At 39.8% G+C, this 18,952-nt stretch overlaps 1 protein-coding gene across 1 annotated transcript in view; it reads right to left on the bottom strand.

Moving 5' to 3' along the window:
- Nucleotides 1-8,387: 8,387 nt before the first annotated feature.
- Nucleotides 8,388-18,952, bottom strand: part of CHM (CHM Rab escort protein) — a 52,935-nt gene continuing 42,370 nt past the window's right edge. Inside the window, exons 12-15 of the mRNA XM_071442180.1 lie at nt 18,023-18,119; nt 15,728-15,820; nt 13,169-13,335; nt 8,388-10,441 (exon numbers count right to left, since the gene is read on the bottom strand). Coding sequence (XP_071298281.1) covers nt 10,244-10,441; nt 13,169-13,335; nt 15,728-15,820; nt 18,023-18,119 — 555 coding nt within the window. The 3' untranslated portion in view covers nt 8,388-10,243. The remainder of the gene's footprint in view (nt 10,442-13,168; nt 13,336-15,727; nt 15,821-18,022; nt 18,120-18,952) is intronic.

Below are 18,952 nucleotides of genomic sequence, written 5' to 3'. Positions count from 1 at the left end.
ACTATCAATCTTATTTCTGAATTACCCAAGTTCCTCATTCAGTGCTTGGTGTTTAATGTAAACTATAGGACCATGCAAATCACCACATTTACTTTTGATGGACATTTTTGTGTTCTGTGGCTTTGGTTCCCTGAGAGTTTAGGAGATCCACCATGAGGTATAAAAGACATTGAGGAGATCCACCATGAGGTATGAAAGACTTTCCCCACCAATTTTCTGCAGAAGAACATCTGCAACTGAGCAACTCTGAGTCCACTAAAAAAGCCAGAATTTATCTGGTGTTTATCACTTCATTTGACAGAACAGTTTTAGGGGTAATTTTCAAAGGCAGAAGCAGGAATTTGACACTGGTCCCTTCTCTAAATCACAATTTAAGAGTTCATTCACATGTTGAACAGGGAAAGAAATCCTGTCCCCACAAATATATACAGGCAGTTATATTTAAACAAAGCAAAAACCAATCCAAACCCTTTTACACTTGGGAATTGCCATTCTGGGTTCCATCTAGGCATTAACATCCCTGGGAATGGAAAGTTCTTGGATAAAATATACTGCAGACTTCTTGACAGAGAAATGCTGGCAGTTCACCACCCAAATGACTAAAAAAATCAAAGGTATAGAGTAACTTATCTCTAATTTGAGCTGGAAGGATAAAATGGGAACAATGCTTTAATCTGTGCTCCACTGTTTATTCCACAAGGAAATCAATTAACTTCTTCAATTTGTTTTTGCCAGTTATAAACCAGAGATACTAAATATCAGTCATCATATCGAGCCAAAATCAGAAGAGTGTTAAAGGTGGCAAAGAAGCATAATTATCATGAATCCCACGGAAAGAAAGGGCAATTCTCTCCTGACATGAGAAAGGTTATTTCCTTTGAGAAAAGGCAAGATTAAGGAGGGATAATGTGCAAGTCCTGGCACATTATTTAATATAATATTTGTTGGACAATACTGAGACAGAAAGAGGCACAGTCACAAGACAGCAGAAGAGCCTGAGAAGCTGTTCCAGCCAAACCTCAGCACTTGCTCTCCAGCCATGCTTGGGAACCCAAGGGTGTGGGTGGAAAAAAATCAGTTTTGGTGAACAGAATTCTACTGCAGTTGTGTTAAACTCCAGACAATGGCAGCATCTCCAAGACACCAGTTCTTAATTCAATCTTTGTGTCTCCTGAGTGCCACAGTTTGAGACCTCTTCACACAAGAGAGGAAGTTTCCAAGGAGGATGTAGGCACAGGGCAAGGGAAGAGCCAGGTGAAGAATGAATGGGTGGATTTTATTTCATTTTCTTTCATAGATTTTCCCATGAAAGAAAAAGACAGCAAATCCATCTTGGGCTGAGGAACACTGGGAACCCTGTGCCCAAACAAGGCCTGGGCAAAGCTGCTGGGATTTCTGAGGCCAGGCTGGTGCTGAGGGAAGGAAGGCAGAGCCTGAAGGCAGCTCAGCTCAGCACTCCCTGTGCTGTGCCCAAACACAAGCACCAGCAGAACTCAGTGAGGAATGAAGGTGTCCTCTTCCCTTGCTGGGATTTCTCTCCCCTCTGAATCAAGGAGAATAAAAATCCCTGAGCACTCAGAACCACCACACTGCACTAAACTCTGTCATCTGGTGCCACACAACAGCCTCAGATAAATCTGTTTTGATGATTTTGAGCAATTGCTTTCAAAACAGAACATGGTGTTGAAAAGGAAGCCATAGGAACATATTTTACATTGAAAGGCTTTGTGAAATTATATAATCTGTAAAAACTGAGAGATTTGGCCTCTGTTTGCTTTCCTTCCTTTCCTCATGGTTATTATTGCCTCATTATACAGTCGTTTGTACAATGTTTTGGCAGACATTCACTATTGCATAAATTAAAGTTGCTGAATCTAGTCATGCCTACAGGTCTTTATGAAAATACCAGCAACATTTTTATTTGAATGTCAAAGTTTGTCAACCATTAAACTGATTGATTTTTCATTATGCAATTCAATAGAAGAAGCAATCTCCAGTCTGTATGCAACATTACTCAGAAAAACATGCAGCTTGGAAAAATCCTTCCTGCTCAGTGTCTCCACAAAGGAGCTGTGCTTTAAGGCTGGCCTCAGACATTTCATTAATACAGCAGCAACAGATAAGATGCTGTAATTCAATTCTGTGAAAGAGAACGAATTCATCTGTGGTGATCCAAAAATTCCAATAATCCTTTAAAAACCTTTCCAAGTGGCTTTTTAAGTGCAGTGTCTGTTGGTGTCAGGAGGAAGAGGTTGAAGCTGTGCAGTGTGAAGCCAGCCCAGCAGGGAAGGAGCCTTCCTGGAGAGCCCAGCAGCAAGGACAGGCAGAAACCTCCTCACCCTTTTGGTGCTGGTCTTCCCTGCAAAATGCCCGAGGAGGGCAGGACAGAAGTGCCCAGCAGGAGCTCCAGACTCACCTGGTGCTCCTCTGAACTGCCCAGAATTGTGAATCCCACCCAGAGCTGCCTTCAGCTGGCCCAGGGAGTGATGAGCTGGGCTGTGCCAACAGCTCCTTCCCCAGCAGTGCCCAGAGAGAAGCATCAGAGCTGCAAAGCTGCCAGCAGGAACTGTTTCAGCACCTCCCAAATTCAGGAACTGGTTCAGCACCTCCCAAATTCAGGAACTGTTTCAGCACCTCCCAAATTCAGGAACTGGTTCAGCACCTCCCAAACCTGACTCCCCTCACCAAGCACTCCTGTGTGCACACAAAGGAGGGGGCACCAGCAGGACTTACATTTCTCTTTGCTTTCTCTTTTCTTCCCACTTGTCACTCCAGTATTATTCTTGGCCTGGCACCATGAAACCTCCTCGACTCAAAGATTAAAGAGTGCAAAGCACACAATAAAAAGACCCTTTTAATTAAACTGGGACATGTTACAAATTTTAGAAAATGAGCCCTACAAATATGCAGACTTCAAGCTGTAAAAAGGTGAATTAAAATAAGAATGTGCATGATCTGGTCACTGAATATAAAATGCATTTAGAAGTTAAGGACTTAAGGATAACAGTGAAATATCCAAAACAGGGCTGTGCTTACTGAGTCTTGTGACAGGTATCCAACTCACTGCTTTTATTTGAGCATCTCCCTAGAAAAGATAATTTATGCAAATAATGTTTTACAAATGCTTAGGGAAATGCCATAAAGAAAGCAATGCATAGAATTCATTATCCCTGCTAAAGGGATTATGTGGAGTACAAAACCCAGCAGTTATTTTGCACTTTATAATCCCAAATAAAGCACACATCCATATTTGTGGTAAGAAACTGAGAGGTCAAGTGCTGTCCAATTACTTGATTTAGAAGCAGTGAATAAAATTTGAAGATTCCAGTTACTTAAATTCAGTGTTCCAAATCCCAATTGTCTTCAAGGACAGGATTTCAAACTTCAGATCAATTTTCTGAGATTCTTGCTTAGTTTAGTCTATTTTTTTTTTCCCTTAAAGGAAAGGATGACTTAGGCTCAACCAACAATAAATATAATAATTAAAAACTCCCATGTTTACTGCATGCAGCAGCATTTTTCAGACTCACTGGACCATGGACAATGAATCTGAAAGCTAATGTCAGGTTAGAGTAAGTTTATTTTTAATTTAATAGCACAGTCAGAAGCACTTCACTACAAAAAGTTACGACTTTCATTATGTCTATAAATAGGGAACCTGCTGAATTATCAAACAGAATGTTAATGACATTAGCATTAAGTCCTAATTAAACAATGAAGCAATATGCATTACAATCTGCCAGCAAAATATGCATAATCAGAAAAAGATTTCATAAAATAAGGATAATTTGGTTATTTTTACTAAGCAGTAAACAAAGAGTTTGTGCTGATTGGTGGAACCTCACTTGAGAAACATGGGAAATGTCAGGGCTGGAAGGAGGGACTTGAATAACAAAACATCTGCTGTCCCAGGCACCTTCCAGGGCTTACACTGGATTTTTTACTCAGACCATTTGCCCCTCTACTCAAATAATCCTGCTATCCATTTCCACAGTTATCATCACCACTGTTCATTTTCTTTCCCAAATACATCTACTTTTACATTTCACTGACCTCCTAAAAGGCTTCAGGAAATTCCTGTCACTATTTTACACCTTTTTACTACAGCATTAAAGAGAAATGACTCAACCACTTTCAGTGAGGAAAGCAGTGCCAGAGCCAAAAGAATATATCCATGTTTTTGGAGTCCCAGGTGGATCCATAATGCACTGGTGGTGTCATTGCCCATGTGAGTCCTGCCCTGTCCCCCCCATGACTTGTGCAGGTGTTTTCAGACCTGTGCATGCCAAGTGCTCCCAAGCAGACAGGAAAAGCCTCACAAGGCAAATGAGAGGGCTGCTGGTTTTTACCATGCTCATATTTCCACTTTGGAATCAGACTGAGAGTCTGACAACGAATCAAATGTGTCCTGGCTTAAAACTTCCATGGAAAGAAAACACATCATGTCACCAAAATAAGAGGGTGGCTTTTGCTTTTTCATTTTACAGCGGCTTCCTTAAAATTAGATTTTTTATAAAGCCATTTTTGCTTTCTTAAAAATGTCTGATGTGATTTTTAAAATTGTGTATTCATTATTATGTGCTATTTCAGCTTCCAAACACAGAGCAGGGAAGCACCCCATGACTTAAGCTAATAAATTGCTGTAAGAATCCCCTAGTGGATTCTCCCTGGATAATCTATGGTCTAAAAATGATTCACTGAAGGTACTTAGCTGGGGCTTACACAGATTTTTGCACAAGAAAAAAAGGCTGAATTCACTGGGTAATTTATTCACAACAAAGGAATCCACCATGACTTGCAGTGACTTTCATGCTAGGGAGAGGTTCCCAGAGCAGGAGCTGTTTGCTTGCACTGGGCTGACAGCTGCTCTCTCCTCATGACTCAATGGCTTTCCCTTGGGTGAGCTCCAGAAATCAGCTGGGTTTGAGGCAGAAGAGATGCAGAATCCCCCATTAGCTGGGACTGAGTTTCTTATGCACAGAGTCTAAAACGGCCCAGGAGGCTTTGGATCTGGGATTTTAAAATTTTTGGTTTTTCAGAGAAGACTCTTGTGTCCTTTCTCAGACTCAAATTTCCAGCAATTCAAAACTTGTTCCTCACTCTGGACATGCAGCTCAGGTACAGTTACCCACACTGGTTTATGGGTTGTGACCCACCTGGTTTTGAGGTGCTGGTGGGCTGCAGTCTGGAGCACCACCCAGATGTTTTATCCTCACTGACCTCAGCTCCAGGATCCAGCCAACAACTGCTCCCCACAGAGCCCTTCCCACAGCAGCTTCATGCTCACCCCAAAGAGTGAGACAGAGCTCCTGAGAGAGTTTCCTGAAGCTGGAGCAGCACAAGAGCTCTCTCAAAGCCACAGGTGCATGGTTTGACACCAGCAGAGAAGCCTGTGCTGATTCAGGAGGGTCCACAGGCTTGGCCTGCCCCACCTCATGAAGTCTTAACCCTACAGAATGTAGGAACAGCACTAAGGCCTTCTCCAGACCCCAAATAGACAATGAATTATGGGGTGGCACTTCAGAAGGCAATATGAGATCCTGAAAATCTCCATCTAAAATTGGGGGTGTTCTGAGGCTCCCTGGATTGTTTAGTCAAATCCATCTGGGTCTGATATACACTCAGGTTGATTCTTTCCATCTCTTTTGCCAATGTATGCAAGTAGAGTAAAATAAATTGTCTGCTGGAATTGTGACAGGAAGAATATTTTCTATTAAAGTCCCCTCTGATCAGAACTCCCATGCAGTCAACAACTGCATCTTCCTGATACTTTGCTGTCAACTTTCTAAATCTCAGATGTCAGTGAGATTTACAACATTCCTGCTGGGCTCCCCAGCCAGATTCTGAAGAACCATTCACTCTTACAAACAGGAGCTGGCAGCCTGTAAATAAACATAATGGTGGAATTGCTAATAAGCTCTATTTCCACCACGAGCTGTTTTGTTGCTGGAGATGAGGCTGACAACATGAATTGCACATGGCTGACCATTTCCTACCACTCACCTCTGCAGCTCAAAGAATCCTTCTATGGCAACTTTTGATCCCATTAAAGTTCCTGAAATCACACACCTAAGCTAAGATTTCCATCTGATCATTGCAGTGAGCTTACTATTAAGTTGGTTTGCAATAAATGAGTATTTTATATCAGTGTCTGGAAGTTCCAGTGTCACAACCACTTCTCCATCTTACCACAGGTACTTGGCATTATTGCTTACCCAAGGAATGCAGGCAACTGCTCTGTCACCACAACTCTCCCACATATTTTGGACAATTTTAGCAACACAGGCAATTCTAACTTTTGGATGTTCTGTAGTGATTGGTTTCTGCAAAGGTTTAAGTGATAAACTTTCATGAATTAATAATTTTGTCATACAATACTCATATATACACCCATTGGAGAAAAATTGTTAGGAGTTGTAGACCCACACACAGATCAACTGTGTCATGATGTGATCTCAACAAATTGCTGCCCTTGCTGGAAAATCAGCAGCTGCATTAATGGCAAGCAAAACATCCTCAGGAAAATTAAAAAAACAGGAACAGAAGACAACCCACCAGAATCTGCAGAGCTTATTGGTAATTATTGGCTGAAGAGAGCACTCACTGAGGCAGGAAAGCCAGGAGAGATCTCTGGAGCAGTTCAGGGTAGTTGCAGTTCCACACCAGACTTTTTACATCCAAGGGACGACTTGCTACTGATATAAAATCACCAGATAAGTGAAACCCAAAAATGCACTGCAGAGATTATATAAAATATCTATATAAATAACTGTGGGAACGACACCATACACAATCTAGAATGAATAAACTTATCCACAGATAAAATACATTCTCATTTTGCTGCCTAGCTATTGAAGCACATATATGAGTGTTGAGGAAATTAATTTTATCCTTTCTGCAGAAGAGATTATGGATTGTAAGTGACCCAGTCTCTTATTGTGTGAAAACAGTACATTAATACTTCTGACTTGTCATTAATCAATACATCACTAGCAAATTATTCTTGAAATTAAGCTGTTGCAACTCACACTACTGAAGCAAAAAGATTTAGAGGGGAGAGAGAGAGGACTAAAATAAAATGAGATCCAATTCAAGGAGCTGTGCAAGCTGCTCAGGATGGAATGGGAAATTGCATTTCCCAGCTACACAAAGAGAATCACTGGGGCAACTCTGACAAGATTCAGTCTATGGAAAATATAAAATACAATGTAAAAGAGAAAATGCTGAAAACTGCCCCAGAGCATTCCAGTGAAACAGCACAGGGCCCAGCACATTTCCACAGGGCAGAGGCAGTGCCTGCATGTTTCTGAATCAGCAAGTCTAACAGGCAGGTATTTTGTTCCAGGGGTCAATTTTCCCATTGATGCAAGGAGGATTTACACATGCAAGTCCCATTAACATTAATAGGAGTTGCCCACATAAATCCCCCTGCAATGATGGGAGAAAAGACCCCATAGTCTGCAAGGATCCAAGTTCTAATGATTACCTGTCAAATGGCCCTGAGCATCATCAGCAGCAGAAAAAGCAGACGAAGCAGCTTCCAGGCTGGAAATGCCTCCAAAGGAGCAGTAACCACCTGCAGTCCTACAGCCCAGGCAATGCCACAGAAAGGAAACTGGCATAAAATGGACTCTTTGAATATGAAGGGTTAATTCAATTAACCAACTTAAAAAGAAAGTACTCATTAAAAAAGGAATTCAAACATATCAAAGCACTCCTTAGGAAAAAAAAGGTGTGAATATTGTATGAGCTCCAAGGTGCTTGAAGGATAATACAGCTACTTGTTTAAAAATTCAATTAACCTTATCTTTCTTTAACTTGATTTATTAATAATCCTACAGATAAATTGCCAGTTTTTAAAAAGTCATGTTATCTTTTGAATACATCCTGTATGACAAGCCTTAAAAACGACTTCAAATAAGCCTAACCTTCACTTTGCATGCTTACATCATTTAAAGAAAGAACAAAATGCAATTCAGAGCATGATTTCTGTAAAATACCAGCATCAACAGTCTGATCTACTGCTCCTGCAAGTGAGCTATTGGGTACTCAAGTACCATAGGAAAAACATTTAATGTTTCCATTCACCCTATGAAAGAGACATGAAAACAGTTTTTAAGCAATCAATGTAGTGTAAAGTCACACCTCCAACGAGTTCATCATTCCATCAGATCTCAGATCCAATCTGAGCCATTGCCAAACCTGGCTTCACATGGACACAGAGCACTCAGACATGAATTGATATAAACGTGATAACCAGGTACCCATATTGGCAATTACAGGTGTCCTCGTGCTGGAAGCAGCCAAGAGAATCCTCAGGAAAGCCCAGCTAAAAGTGAACTGATTTTCTTTGAAAAAAAGTTGAAAGAAAACACAGGACCATGCACTTGCAAGCAAACCTTTAATTTTCATCAAGAGATTTCCTTGTAAACACAGATGAGAGATTCAACTATGATCCCTGTTTTTGTGAGACAGGGATAGGTCCCTCCAGTCAGCTCTTTTACAGATCTGCAGATGTTAAATAAAATCATACACTCATGCTTCCCAATACACAGAGAAATTACAGCTAAATGAAGAGGCAGCCTGCTTATTAATAGATATATTTATATATATAAATAACTGCTCAATCACAAGCATCCAGAGGTTACAGCTGCTGAACACTGGGAACATTCCAGCCACGTCTTTGTTTGAGTACTCTGGATTATGCACACACAGACACATACACACACCAGTACCTGTCCAACACAGGGTGCAAACACCAACCCTGAAATGCAGACTGAACAGTGGGCAAGATGCAGGACAAAGAGAACAGTATCAGTTATGCTGTAAAAAAATAAATAAATTCCCCTTTCTGGCCTGGAGCCAGGCTCAGGGCAGGCACAGGCACCACAGGACTGTACAGAAGCCTGGCTGTGGCATGGCCAGGCAGAGCTCAATGTTCAGGACTCAATGGCATTTTTAATTTCCTTACAGTATTTAAGCACTCCTGGAACTGGCTCTACCTTTATGAAGAAGTTTAAAGCCCAACTCATCAACTCTAGAGATACTACTGATCTACTGGCTGTGCATTTTAAAGTAAATCTTTAAGTACATGAGAAATACTTTTCATATCTGATTTCAAGCATGGTTCAGAAGAAGTGCAAGTTTAACATGGTCATTTACAGCAGCTTTCTCATTTTGTACTTTTTTTCATACAAACTAGGTTTATAAATAGTTCAATACATTTTATTGTATAAATGCTTCATGGTTTATCATTAGAAAATGCATAGTTTACAGCTATCACACTAATTTTAATCTATTAACTGGGATCAATACAAACCTTTGGATTTATCAGTTGAACCTTCTCTCCACTGCAAACCCCCTCACTGATGGTCATTTAAACTTCTCAGATCCTCTACTTCAAAAAGTAACTATTGGCTTACTAAAGGCCCAAACAGCAACAAATCCAGGGAGACTAAGAACAGGAATGCTCCATTTATGACTGAATTCTGCTGGGAAATCTGGCATTAAGTTGAAATTCTGCCATTTTCCTGACTCCAGTAAATGAAGTCACTAGAGAAAATGTGTCATGTGTTAGGTCTTACTAAAAAATCTGAATGTAAAATAGTTCCATGTGAGAAACATCTTCTGGATTGTATTTCCTACTTGATTATGGCATCAGTTTCAAAATCATACAATAAAGCCACTGCAGAACTGTCAATATTATTGCCTTTAAATTCCATTCATAAGGCCACTGTGAAGGACAGATGGTGAGCCTCACCTTCAGCTGTTTACTTAGCAGAGATCCAAGGAATTTTAGTAGAAATCATTTTCTAACTGGCAAAAAAACTTGCACTTTTTTCTTTTTGCTTAGTTTTGACTTCCTCTTTAAAAGATTGAGGATTCTTTCCAAGATGTAAAACAAAACCAAATAATCTCAATAAATCACGAATCCTATTTTAGCACTTTGAATTCAGATGCTTCATTCTGTATTTTTTTTGTTTAGCTACAAACCCCACTGGATCTGGTGGACCTATGACTGTTTAGAAATGTCTCAGCTACAAATGAAACAACTTTAAAAATGATCCAAGCTAAAGAAAGTAAGGCAATGTCAAATAACACATCTCTGGGGGTTTTAAACCTCTTTTTCTTACCCTTCCTCCCTTATGTCCTAGTTTGGGTCCACCTCCTCTTCTCCTAAGAGAAAACTGTTCGTTCATTCGTTCATTCATTCATTCATTCATTCATTCATTCATTCATTCATTCATTCTTCCTTTGTAACAGCAGCACCACCTTCACTACTGCTCTCCTCAGCTGAGGTTTCAGGCTTTGTCTCTGGTGAATTATTCAATCCAGACTCCTCTGGCTCAATCTCATCTTCAACATAAATAATATCTTCTGGATTTGGTGGTGGGGGGCAAAACTCCTCTGCTGGAAACATTTCTCGGAAAATAGTCTCAGCCTATTCAGGAAAAAGAAGAATAACATAAACTTTACCTTGAAATGTAACAGCCTGAGGCAATATTTTACAGATATTTAAGATTAACCTGCGTTCTTTCAAATCAATAGTGATTTAGGACTTTGACAGTATTGTAAACACATGGGAAATCCATTTCTTCTAGCAGACCTCAAAAGAGAAAAAGCAATTTATCTTTTTACATTGTTCTACTAGGAAGTCACAGCATGGGGCTTTGTAAAAAATGCTGGTCATTCTGTGTTGCACTGAGAACAAGAAAGAGGATTTTTCTGGAAGCAAACTGATCTTTTGCACATAAAACCATCCCCAGCTGCAAAGCATGGGAAAGATCTTGGCTCTTTCCAGAGAGGGGGATCCATTTCAAAGGAAACCCAGGGAACTGTACACATGAACAGTCCATATCATGGCTAGATGGGTTTCCTTCTTAGATTAAAAAACTGCAAGAAAATTTCTATTTCTCCTTTTCTGAACAGCTTAAACATTACCCAGCTGAGAACTACTCTTATCCAATGAAACATTACCACTGAAAATACATCCCCATACATTTGTGGTTCATTTAAAACTCCTGTCTATAATTCCAAGGTATTGGACAATAGTTTCTTCAATATTTAGTCGTATCAACTGAGAAATGTGTGTCCAGTTGAACCCAGCATTAAGACACAGGCATGTAAAGCCCTTGCACAGCAACTCCAGTAAGTTGGAGCTGAATAAAACTCAATTCTGTTCCTGCTTTTCTGCATCCCAACTTGTGGATAAACTCTGGGAACTTTCACAGCAACTTTTACAGGGACCAGGACCAAAGTACCAACACCAGATTAATTCTGAAATCCTTCCAGATATAGAAAATAAACAGGTTAAAGGACAAATATTGGCCTGACAGTTTTAGTACATCCTCCTGACCATGAAGATGCCTCAGAAGTCTGAAATATGTCAGGGAATATATTACTTTAGCTCCTAATAATTCATGTCAGGTTGCAGCAGTGAAAACAGAAAACTGGAAGCCAGATGCTTTACTAGATCCACACCTAGGGAGTTTGAAAAGATCATAAATGGCATCTTCATTTCATTTAGCCTGTCCTCAGGGCAAGTAAATGCAACCATCAGCATTAATTCAGTATCACTCCAGGAACTGAACACAGAATTGCAATAGAATAAGAGGGCAGTCACTTGTAAATGAGGTGTAGATGGAGAGATGTCTCTAAGAGCTGTGGTCCTGCCTTGCCAATAATGGATCAGCAGTGCAATCACACAGCATGACAAACAGAATTCAGTAACACTGATGGTAATGAAGAAAATAAATCACAGTAAGTATCACTAAAACACTAATCCCAAAATGATTAGAGAATCAGATATAATTTCCCAAGCTGTCTTTAACACTAATACACACACTGGGCTTTTTTAAGCTGTTCTGATCCATGAGTTTGCAATCTCTCCTGTTTGGAGATTCCCATCCCATTCCTGGGAGGGTGAGAGTGATTTGGGAGTGGAAGACACCAACTGACAGCTATTTCCCTCCTCCTCTTGTCTGCAAGGTCCCTGCATGGTGTGACTCCTGCTTCATCTTCAGCCTCCTCTTCACTGTGCTCTCACACACCACTTCCAATTATAAACATGTTTACACTGAAATATTTTCCACTTTAACTTTGTTTGTAAGCATTTATTTCAAAATTTAAGTCAGGCTCAAAAAAATGCAGCCTCTCCTTATTTTTGTCAAAAGGCAGGGATTTAGGCTCTTGAGGGCTCCTCCTCAGAGATCTGCTCAGCATCTACCTCACTGATGGCCAACAGATTGAACATAAAGGCTGAATTACAGCACCAAGAATACTTAAATAAGATCTGATCTATTCCATCATTGTTCATTGATAAGAAAACCTCTTAAGGGAAGACAAACCTGAATGTTAGAAATGTTAAAATCAGAACATGCCCTGTTTCAAACAACAGATTGAAAAAATTAAATTTAGAAGGGAACTCATTTACAATTTAAAACTGCTACCATAATAATTGTCTTGCATTATTTTTTGTCTTTACAGGTCTTTATCCCTCTGAGAGGCAAATTATTGCCTTGTAAAGCAAAATGAAGGATACTATTAGCCCTTAATGACACTATTCTGACCCTGCAGTTCAGGCTATGTCAGCCTTTCCACTTCAAAACCTTATTTTTAAGAGGTTTATGACTTAGTCATAAAAAATCCTGCAACTGGCTAGAGGATGGCATGCACATTGTCTGAACATGGCTATTAAAAACACAGCTTTAAAGATGCCTGGTGACACTGAATGCTCCAAAGCTGTGAAGTGTTCTCCTGCCTGACAGTGCCCTGACACCACAGGGGCTGCTGGGGCAGATCTGCCCAGCAATTTGTTCCTTCCTTATCCAGGGGATCTCTGAAAGGAAAATTCTTTAATACAGTGATACCAAGGCAAAGATGAGGAAAGCTGAGGCAGGAGGCCTGAACTACCACATTAGGAATTGTGCTGGGCTTTTCCCCTTCCCACCTGAACTGTAGACAGGATTTTCTGGCTTTGGTTTGTACTGTACCTCCTCCTGCACCTTCCAGGTGAAAGATTGTGACTATTTCCTGATGTCTCCATCTACCTAGTTTTATAAGTTTGCAGAGTTACCATGCATATTTTTCTATAGCAGAATACAAAAGGCTGTACTGGACTCATTTCTTTAGAATGAAAGTTCTGCAGCCAGAATCTGCTCTGCCCAACCTGTTTGACAGCACAGTCATTTCCCAAAGCAGAGTCTGGCCCAGAGCAGACAAAAACATTGGAGGGCAAGCCAGCATAGGAACTCTTCTCAACTCCTGAAGAATCTCTCATGTTGAAGTAAACTGCCCAGAGGACTCTGGGTTTCTCCAGTTCTTCATTTTCAGTCTCTGAAAAGAAAAAAGTGTTTGCAGTAATCAGTGTTGTTGTGTGATAAGGAAAATATGTGATCTAGCACACTAGAAATCAAATTTTTTATGGAATTACTGTAATAAAGTTTTTTTTTTCCTTCAAAAAGGCAATAATTTAACTTTCTGATATTCTCCATCATTCTTTCCCTTTCCTTTCCAAGCACAGCTATGCAAACTCTACTCTCTCTGCACACCCTCCAGCACACCAGCAGCAGGTATCACTGCCAGCAACCTACCAAGAAGCCTGGGTTAAATTTAACACCTCTGACATTATCTCCTCCCCTAGGGATAAACTGCCAGAGCACTGACAGACAGCAAGTCCTGCCTGGGCTCTGCCAGCTCACAGGCCCTGCACTCCCTGTGCACAGACACTCTCATGTGTTCATGCTTTAGCTTTGTACAGAGAATCTCTAATTGTGGCAGTGCTGCTAAATGAAAATAAATGTCTAATTTGTATTTATCTACACTTACTGAGGCTTGTACTGTGCTGCAATACTCATCAAGAATACAGAATTATCACAAACTCAACTTCCTTGCTCAGACTCTGTCCCTCCCTGCTGTACCCTCACATTCCTGTGATCCCTCTGCACACAGGCAGAAAAACCCCTGGAAAGATGAAGGTCACTTTTTAACAGTGCACAGTGCAATGGAGGAACACACAACACAGAATCTGAGCTTAACAGATACTATTTGTTTGGAATATTTGCTGTCCCCTTTCTTGTATTTTACCTCCTCTAAAGTAAATGAAGCTTGTCAAAGATCTTGTGACATTTACTTCTTTCCAAGGAAAAAACTTCTTGATAACTATGGCATTCAAAACAGTATTTTAAAGCAGTTGAATTACAAAAAAAGAGATAGATCTATGCTATTCCTTCAGTATCTTTTTATAACTGTCAAATAGTTAAAAAAAAATAGGTGCTACCCATACTGAACAGTTTGAAATATAAATTAAATTCATCAGCCTGTGAAAGTCTGAGGCTTAATACAGGGCAAGATGCTCTTTAATATATTTAAAAGTTCACATTGCTCATAAAAGTTACTTCTTCCTCATTTAGGCAGGAAAATGAATGGAGTCCTCTTCTCCAGGTGACTTTGCCTCTTTGACCTGCCATGGCCCAGTGCTCACTTTATCTGGTGATTCATTTTCAATAACTCCAACAGTATTTGTTCTGACATTTTAATTAAAATACGACCACTACCTCATCCTGATGATAAAAAGGCCTATGTGTCAGGGAAAACTGGCTTCTCAGTGCCTCAGTGCACCTGAGGACCCCAATGATCACAGAGTTCCTACAGAAGAATTTCAGTCAGCTTCTAAACAATCTATCATTTCGAACCTGGATCACTTCAAACATGAAGATTAATGCTACCCCTCCCCAAATGATTAGAAGACACTAAGCTGATCTTCTCTTCACCAGGCCTTTGAAACACATGGCACTGTCTTGAAAATTGAAGAGAGAAGTGAAATATTAAAAGGTGAAAATTAGCAGGCTTGAAGTTAAAACAGCTACAAATGAGAAATGTTTGCAACTCTCCAGTCTAATAAAGTTTTCTATTTACAAATCTAAGTTGTTTTCTAAATATTACAAGCAAACCAATTATGAGTATTATAAAGTACTCCCACGTCTCAGTAACTTGCATTTATACCAACAAAGCCCCTGTCAGTGGGGGCTGAGCACTGTTTTCTCTCAGAACTGTGATTTATTGCCTTGCAGCAGGGCCACACTGTATTTAAACTGCTCCTGCCAGGCTTAGAACACAGCAGCATCTCCCACATGCACATCACCTACTCTGTGAATATTTACCACAAATATGGTTCTAGTCAAGATCTCAGGATTAAATTTCAAAAACTTGTGTGGAATTAGCCCAGGTATTTCAGGACCAATTTCCTTCAGCTCCATCAGCAGCTGTTCTCCTCTGGGGTGTGGGATTGTCCATCTCAAGGCCAAAGTTCAAAAATGTATCCAAAGTTTCCTTGAACTTAGGGCCAAGTAGTTGATTATTGGAAATCTATCTTTGTGATTACAATATAGAACAACTTTATGGTTCCACTGCTTACAGTAGAATCCAGAAAATTTCAATTCAAACAGCAAACAAGGAAACACTTGAAGACAAGAGGCTAGAACAACCCAAGAAGCTTCTACCATTTCACAAATATTTAATTTCACTACTGCACCTTTCAAGGATGTGCTGAACAGCAAATATGTTCCATGGAAAAAAGAAAGTGTGAAAAATAAAAAGGTCCCAGACACTTATGGTCATGTCCTTGGACACTGGAGTTAAACCACAGCTGAAGCAGTCAGAAACAGCTACTTTAGTGAATTGTGTTTATGAAAAATAGTATCATAATACCTCATGTGTTTATTTTTACCTTTTTCTGTATTTAGATTGAATAACTTCTGTACAACAGGCTCTAAATCTTCCCTTGCAGTTTGAGTTGATGGACAGGTTAGATGGACTAAATCTGGGAAAAGAGAACACAAACTAATTCCAGTCACCAACACACAGACAGATGAACAACATTTACAACTTTTAAAAGACACAGCAGGCTTTTAGAAATCACAATTCTTCATAAAATCCCTTCCTTTAAGCCAGGGAAGTACCATGGACAGACAGTGTATACACAGCACACAGAGAATTCTCTGGGAACACCTGAGAGTTCTTTAAGCTACTCCCATCATGCACACTGTGACTGTGCAATCCTTTGTACAACATTTTATTCATCCACTTCTGAGATGGGAGGAACTATTGCTGAACTACTCCTTTATTTGTTCTGGTTCTCTGCTCAGATACAGAACCAGCTGCTTCATCCCACCTGGTTTTCCAGCCATTCATTCATTTAAAAGCCTCACCTTAAAGCTTTTCATAAAACCACCTTGCTGGGCTCATCTGCTCCTGGAAACTTCTCACCAGAGAAGTCTCCATCAGAGAATCCTGAAGGAATTTAACACTGTGCAAAGTTTAAACTGATTTTTCTTCAGTACTGTGAATTTCTGATCCATTTAAAAGCAGTGCCCAGCTCTGGTATTATTTTAAACCTAGATGACATTTTTGTCTCTTCTCTCTGAAGCCTGCCTGTATTTGTTGTCATTATTTTCCAGTACATCACTCAGACCTTGACCCTGGTTTTGTCAGGAACAGAAATTTAACCCTTCCTGCTCCTCTGCTTTCAGGTTGCACACATACAGATTCTATTCAAACATTAATATTCATTTTTTTATTCAACCCAGACCAAACCTTCTGTCTGAAGGAATATGTATTAAAATAAGGAAAAGGGTGGTGATAATCAAAGTCTCCCCCTAACCTTACCTAGATGCTTCCAATCCCCAACACTGTAATAAAATCTATTCTTTCCTCAAAAAACCCAGCTATAAATCACTAAAGTTCACATCATTTACTTTCTATAAAATCTTTTTTATTATCTTTAAGGTTATGGTTATGAGTCACAGTCATCAGTATATATTTTGATTATATTTGATTTACTCAGGTATAACTGCATTAGTTACAGTGGTTGCCAACATTTGTCTTCAAGTAATTCTCCCAGCAGGAAGAACGATGAGTTCAGTTCCTGATTTCATCATTACAGTCTCCATTTTTAGGGCAAGTGAAGGAGTTTGGTTCCACTCAAGTGGCAATACAGATGATGTGCCTGTCATTTGTGCACTGTGATCAAAGAGTAGATGTATTTGTATACTTATCTTAAATAATTGTTCCAAGGAGAAATCAGTCAGGTTAAAAACCATTTACAGATAATGATGTAAAAGTTTTTTAAAAAATTATGAAATATGTCCCATAACTGGAACCCAGCTATGCCTAATATAGAACTTTATTATTTCAATATATGAAGACAAATTTCATTAAGGAAGGCAGTACCTTCTCTTTTGAAATGAAAGGAATTGATGGAGAAAAGTAAATAACAGAAACCTTAATATTTCAGCACCATAAAAATCCTCCTGAAACTAATACTTTAGATCCATGGAACATCAATCTTTCATTAGTTTCACTTCCTGCTGTATATATCTTGTGAACCCTTAATAAAAAGAAATCAGCTATTAAAATGATAAATATTAACAATGTGCTTTATAGCACTAAGGTATTAATTAATTACAAGCCTATTTTTTATTATTATTTAGTAGGAGATATAACTTTGAATGACTTAATCATTTACTTTACTCTTCTTTCATATGCAAAGAACTTAGTTCAACCCTCTTTTAACAGCAAAATAAATTGGTTATTATTACAGTTAGTTCTTTCTTGTTAAAAAGAATCAGGGAAGGTAACCTCTAATTCTATTCTAATACCCCAAACAAACATATTATTACTCAATTATTTCAAGTTTACATAAAATATCAACAACAGAATCCTTTCAGAAGATGAAAAGCTCCCAAATACATTGTATTTCAGGTATTTCCATTTAATATTTCAGCTAAGGGAGCCCATTTTCAAAAAAAACCAAATGACAGATTACCAGGAAGATCCATGTGCTTTGGATTATTATTTTTATCTCCTGAAGGAGGATTTATTCTTGTGTAGGTGAAAATGAGTCCATGAGGCTCCATGATAGCAGGAAGCCATGGCTCCCTGTGTTCTGTGCAGCAGAGGAACAACACCCAGAGGTTTTCAGTTGTGCTCCAGAGCTGCCAGAGGGAAAATCTCCTTTACTTACAGGTGTCCTTCATGCACGTCATGGTGGAGGAGCAGAGCTCGATGACACGAACGGCCGCGCTGCCCGGCTCCAGGGGAGGCACTGTCAGGATGGACACCTGGGCACAGAAACAGAGCCTGAGGGACAGCACAGCACACCTGGGCACAGAAACAGAGCCTGAGGGACAGCACAGCACACCTGGGCACAGAAACAGAGCCTGAGGGACAGCACAGGACACCTGGGCACAGAAACAGAGCCTGAGGGACAGCACAGCACACCTGGGCACAGAAACAGAGCCTGAGGGACAGCACAGCACACCTGGGCACAGAAACAGAGCCTGAGGGACAGCACAGGACACCTGGGCACAGAAACAGAGCCTGAGGGACAGCACAGGGCCTGAGGGACAGCACAGGACACCTGGGCACAGAAACAGAGCCTGAGGGACAGCACAGGGACACCTGGGGGATGTGGCAGGGACAGCACAGGGCCTGTGGTGGATGTGACAGCACCACCATCCTCACCACAGGTCAAAAGAAATGCAGTTACAGTTTGGTTTTCTAGTTTACTATGACAGAACAAACACAACTCTGATTAATATGCTCTAAAATGAAGAACTGCAAAGACTGACACAGCAGATGCATTTTAAAGTGAACAATGAGAACTTCAAACAGCAGAAAGGAACGTTTAAGAAAAACAAAGGAACTTTGAACAAAGTTTAGACAATATACATAATTAACAGAATAGTAAGGGTAACAGCTTATTAAAAAGCAAGCAAAATTAAAATTAAAGACAGCAGTTTAGAACCAAGTAGGAAAATCCCAGCCATTGAACTAAACTGAACTAAAATTTGTAATAGTTTTATAGACACTAAAACAAATGAAACAATTACCAGTACAGAGAGCTGACTAAAGATCTTGATTCAAGCACAACCAAAACTGAATTAATGACTTA

The sequence above is a fragment of the Agelaius tricolor genome, unplaced genomic scaffold (genome assembly GCF_023055355.1).
Source record: "Agelaius tricolor isolate 1412-34295 unplaced genomic scaffold, bAgeTri1.0.p SCAF_17, whole genome shotgun sequence".
Lineage (NCBI taxonomy): Eukaryota > Metazoa > Chordata > Aves > Passeriformes > Icteridae > Agelaius > Agelaius tricolor.
Note: the sequence above shows the minus strand (reverse complement) of the source record. Positions and strands in the feature narration are given on the sequence as shown.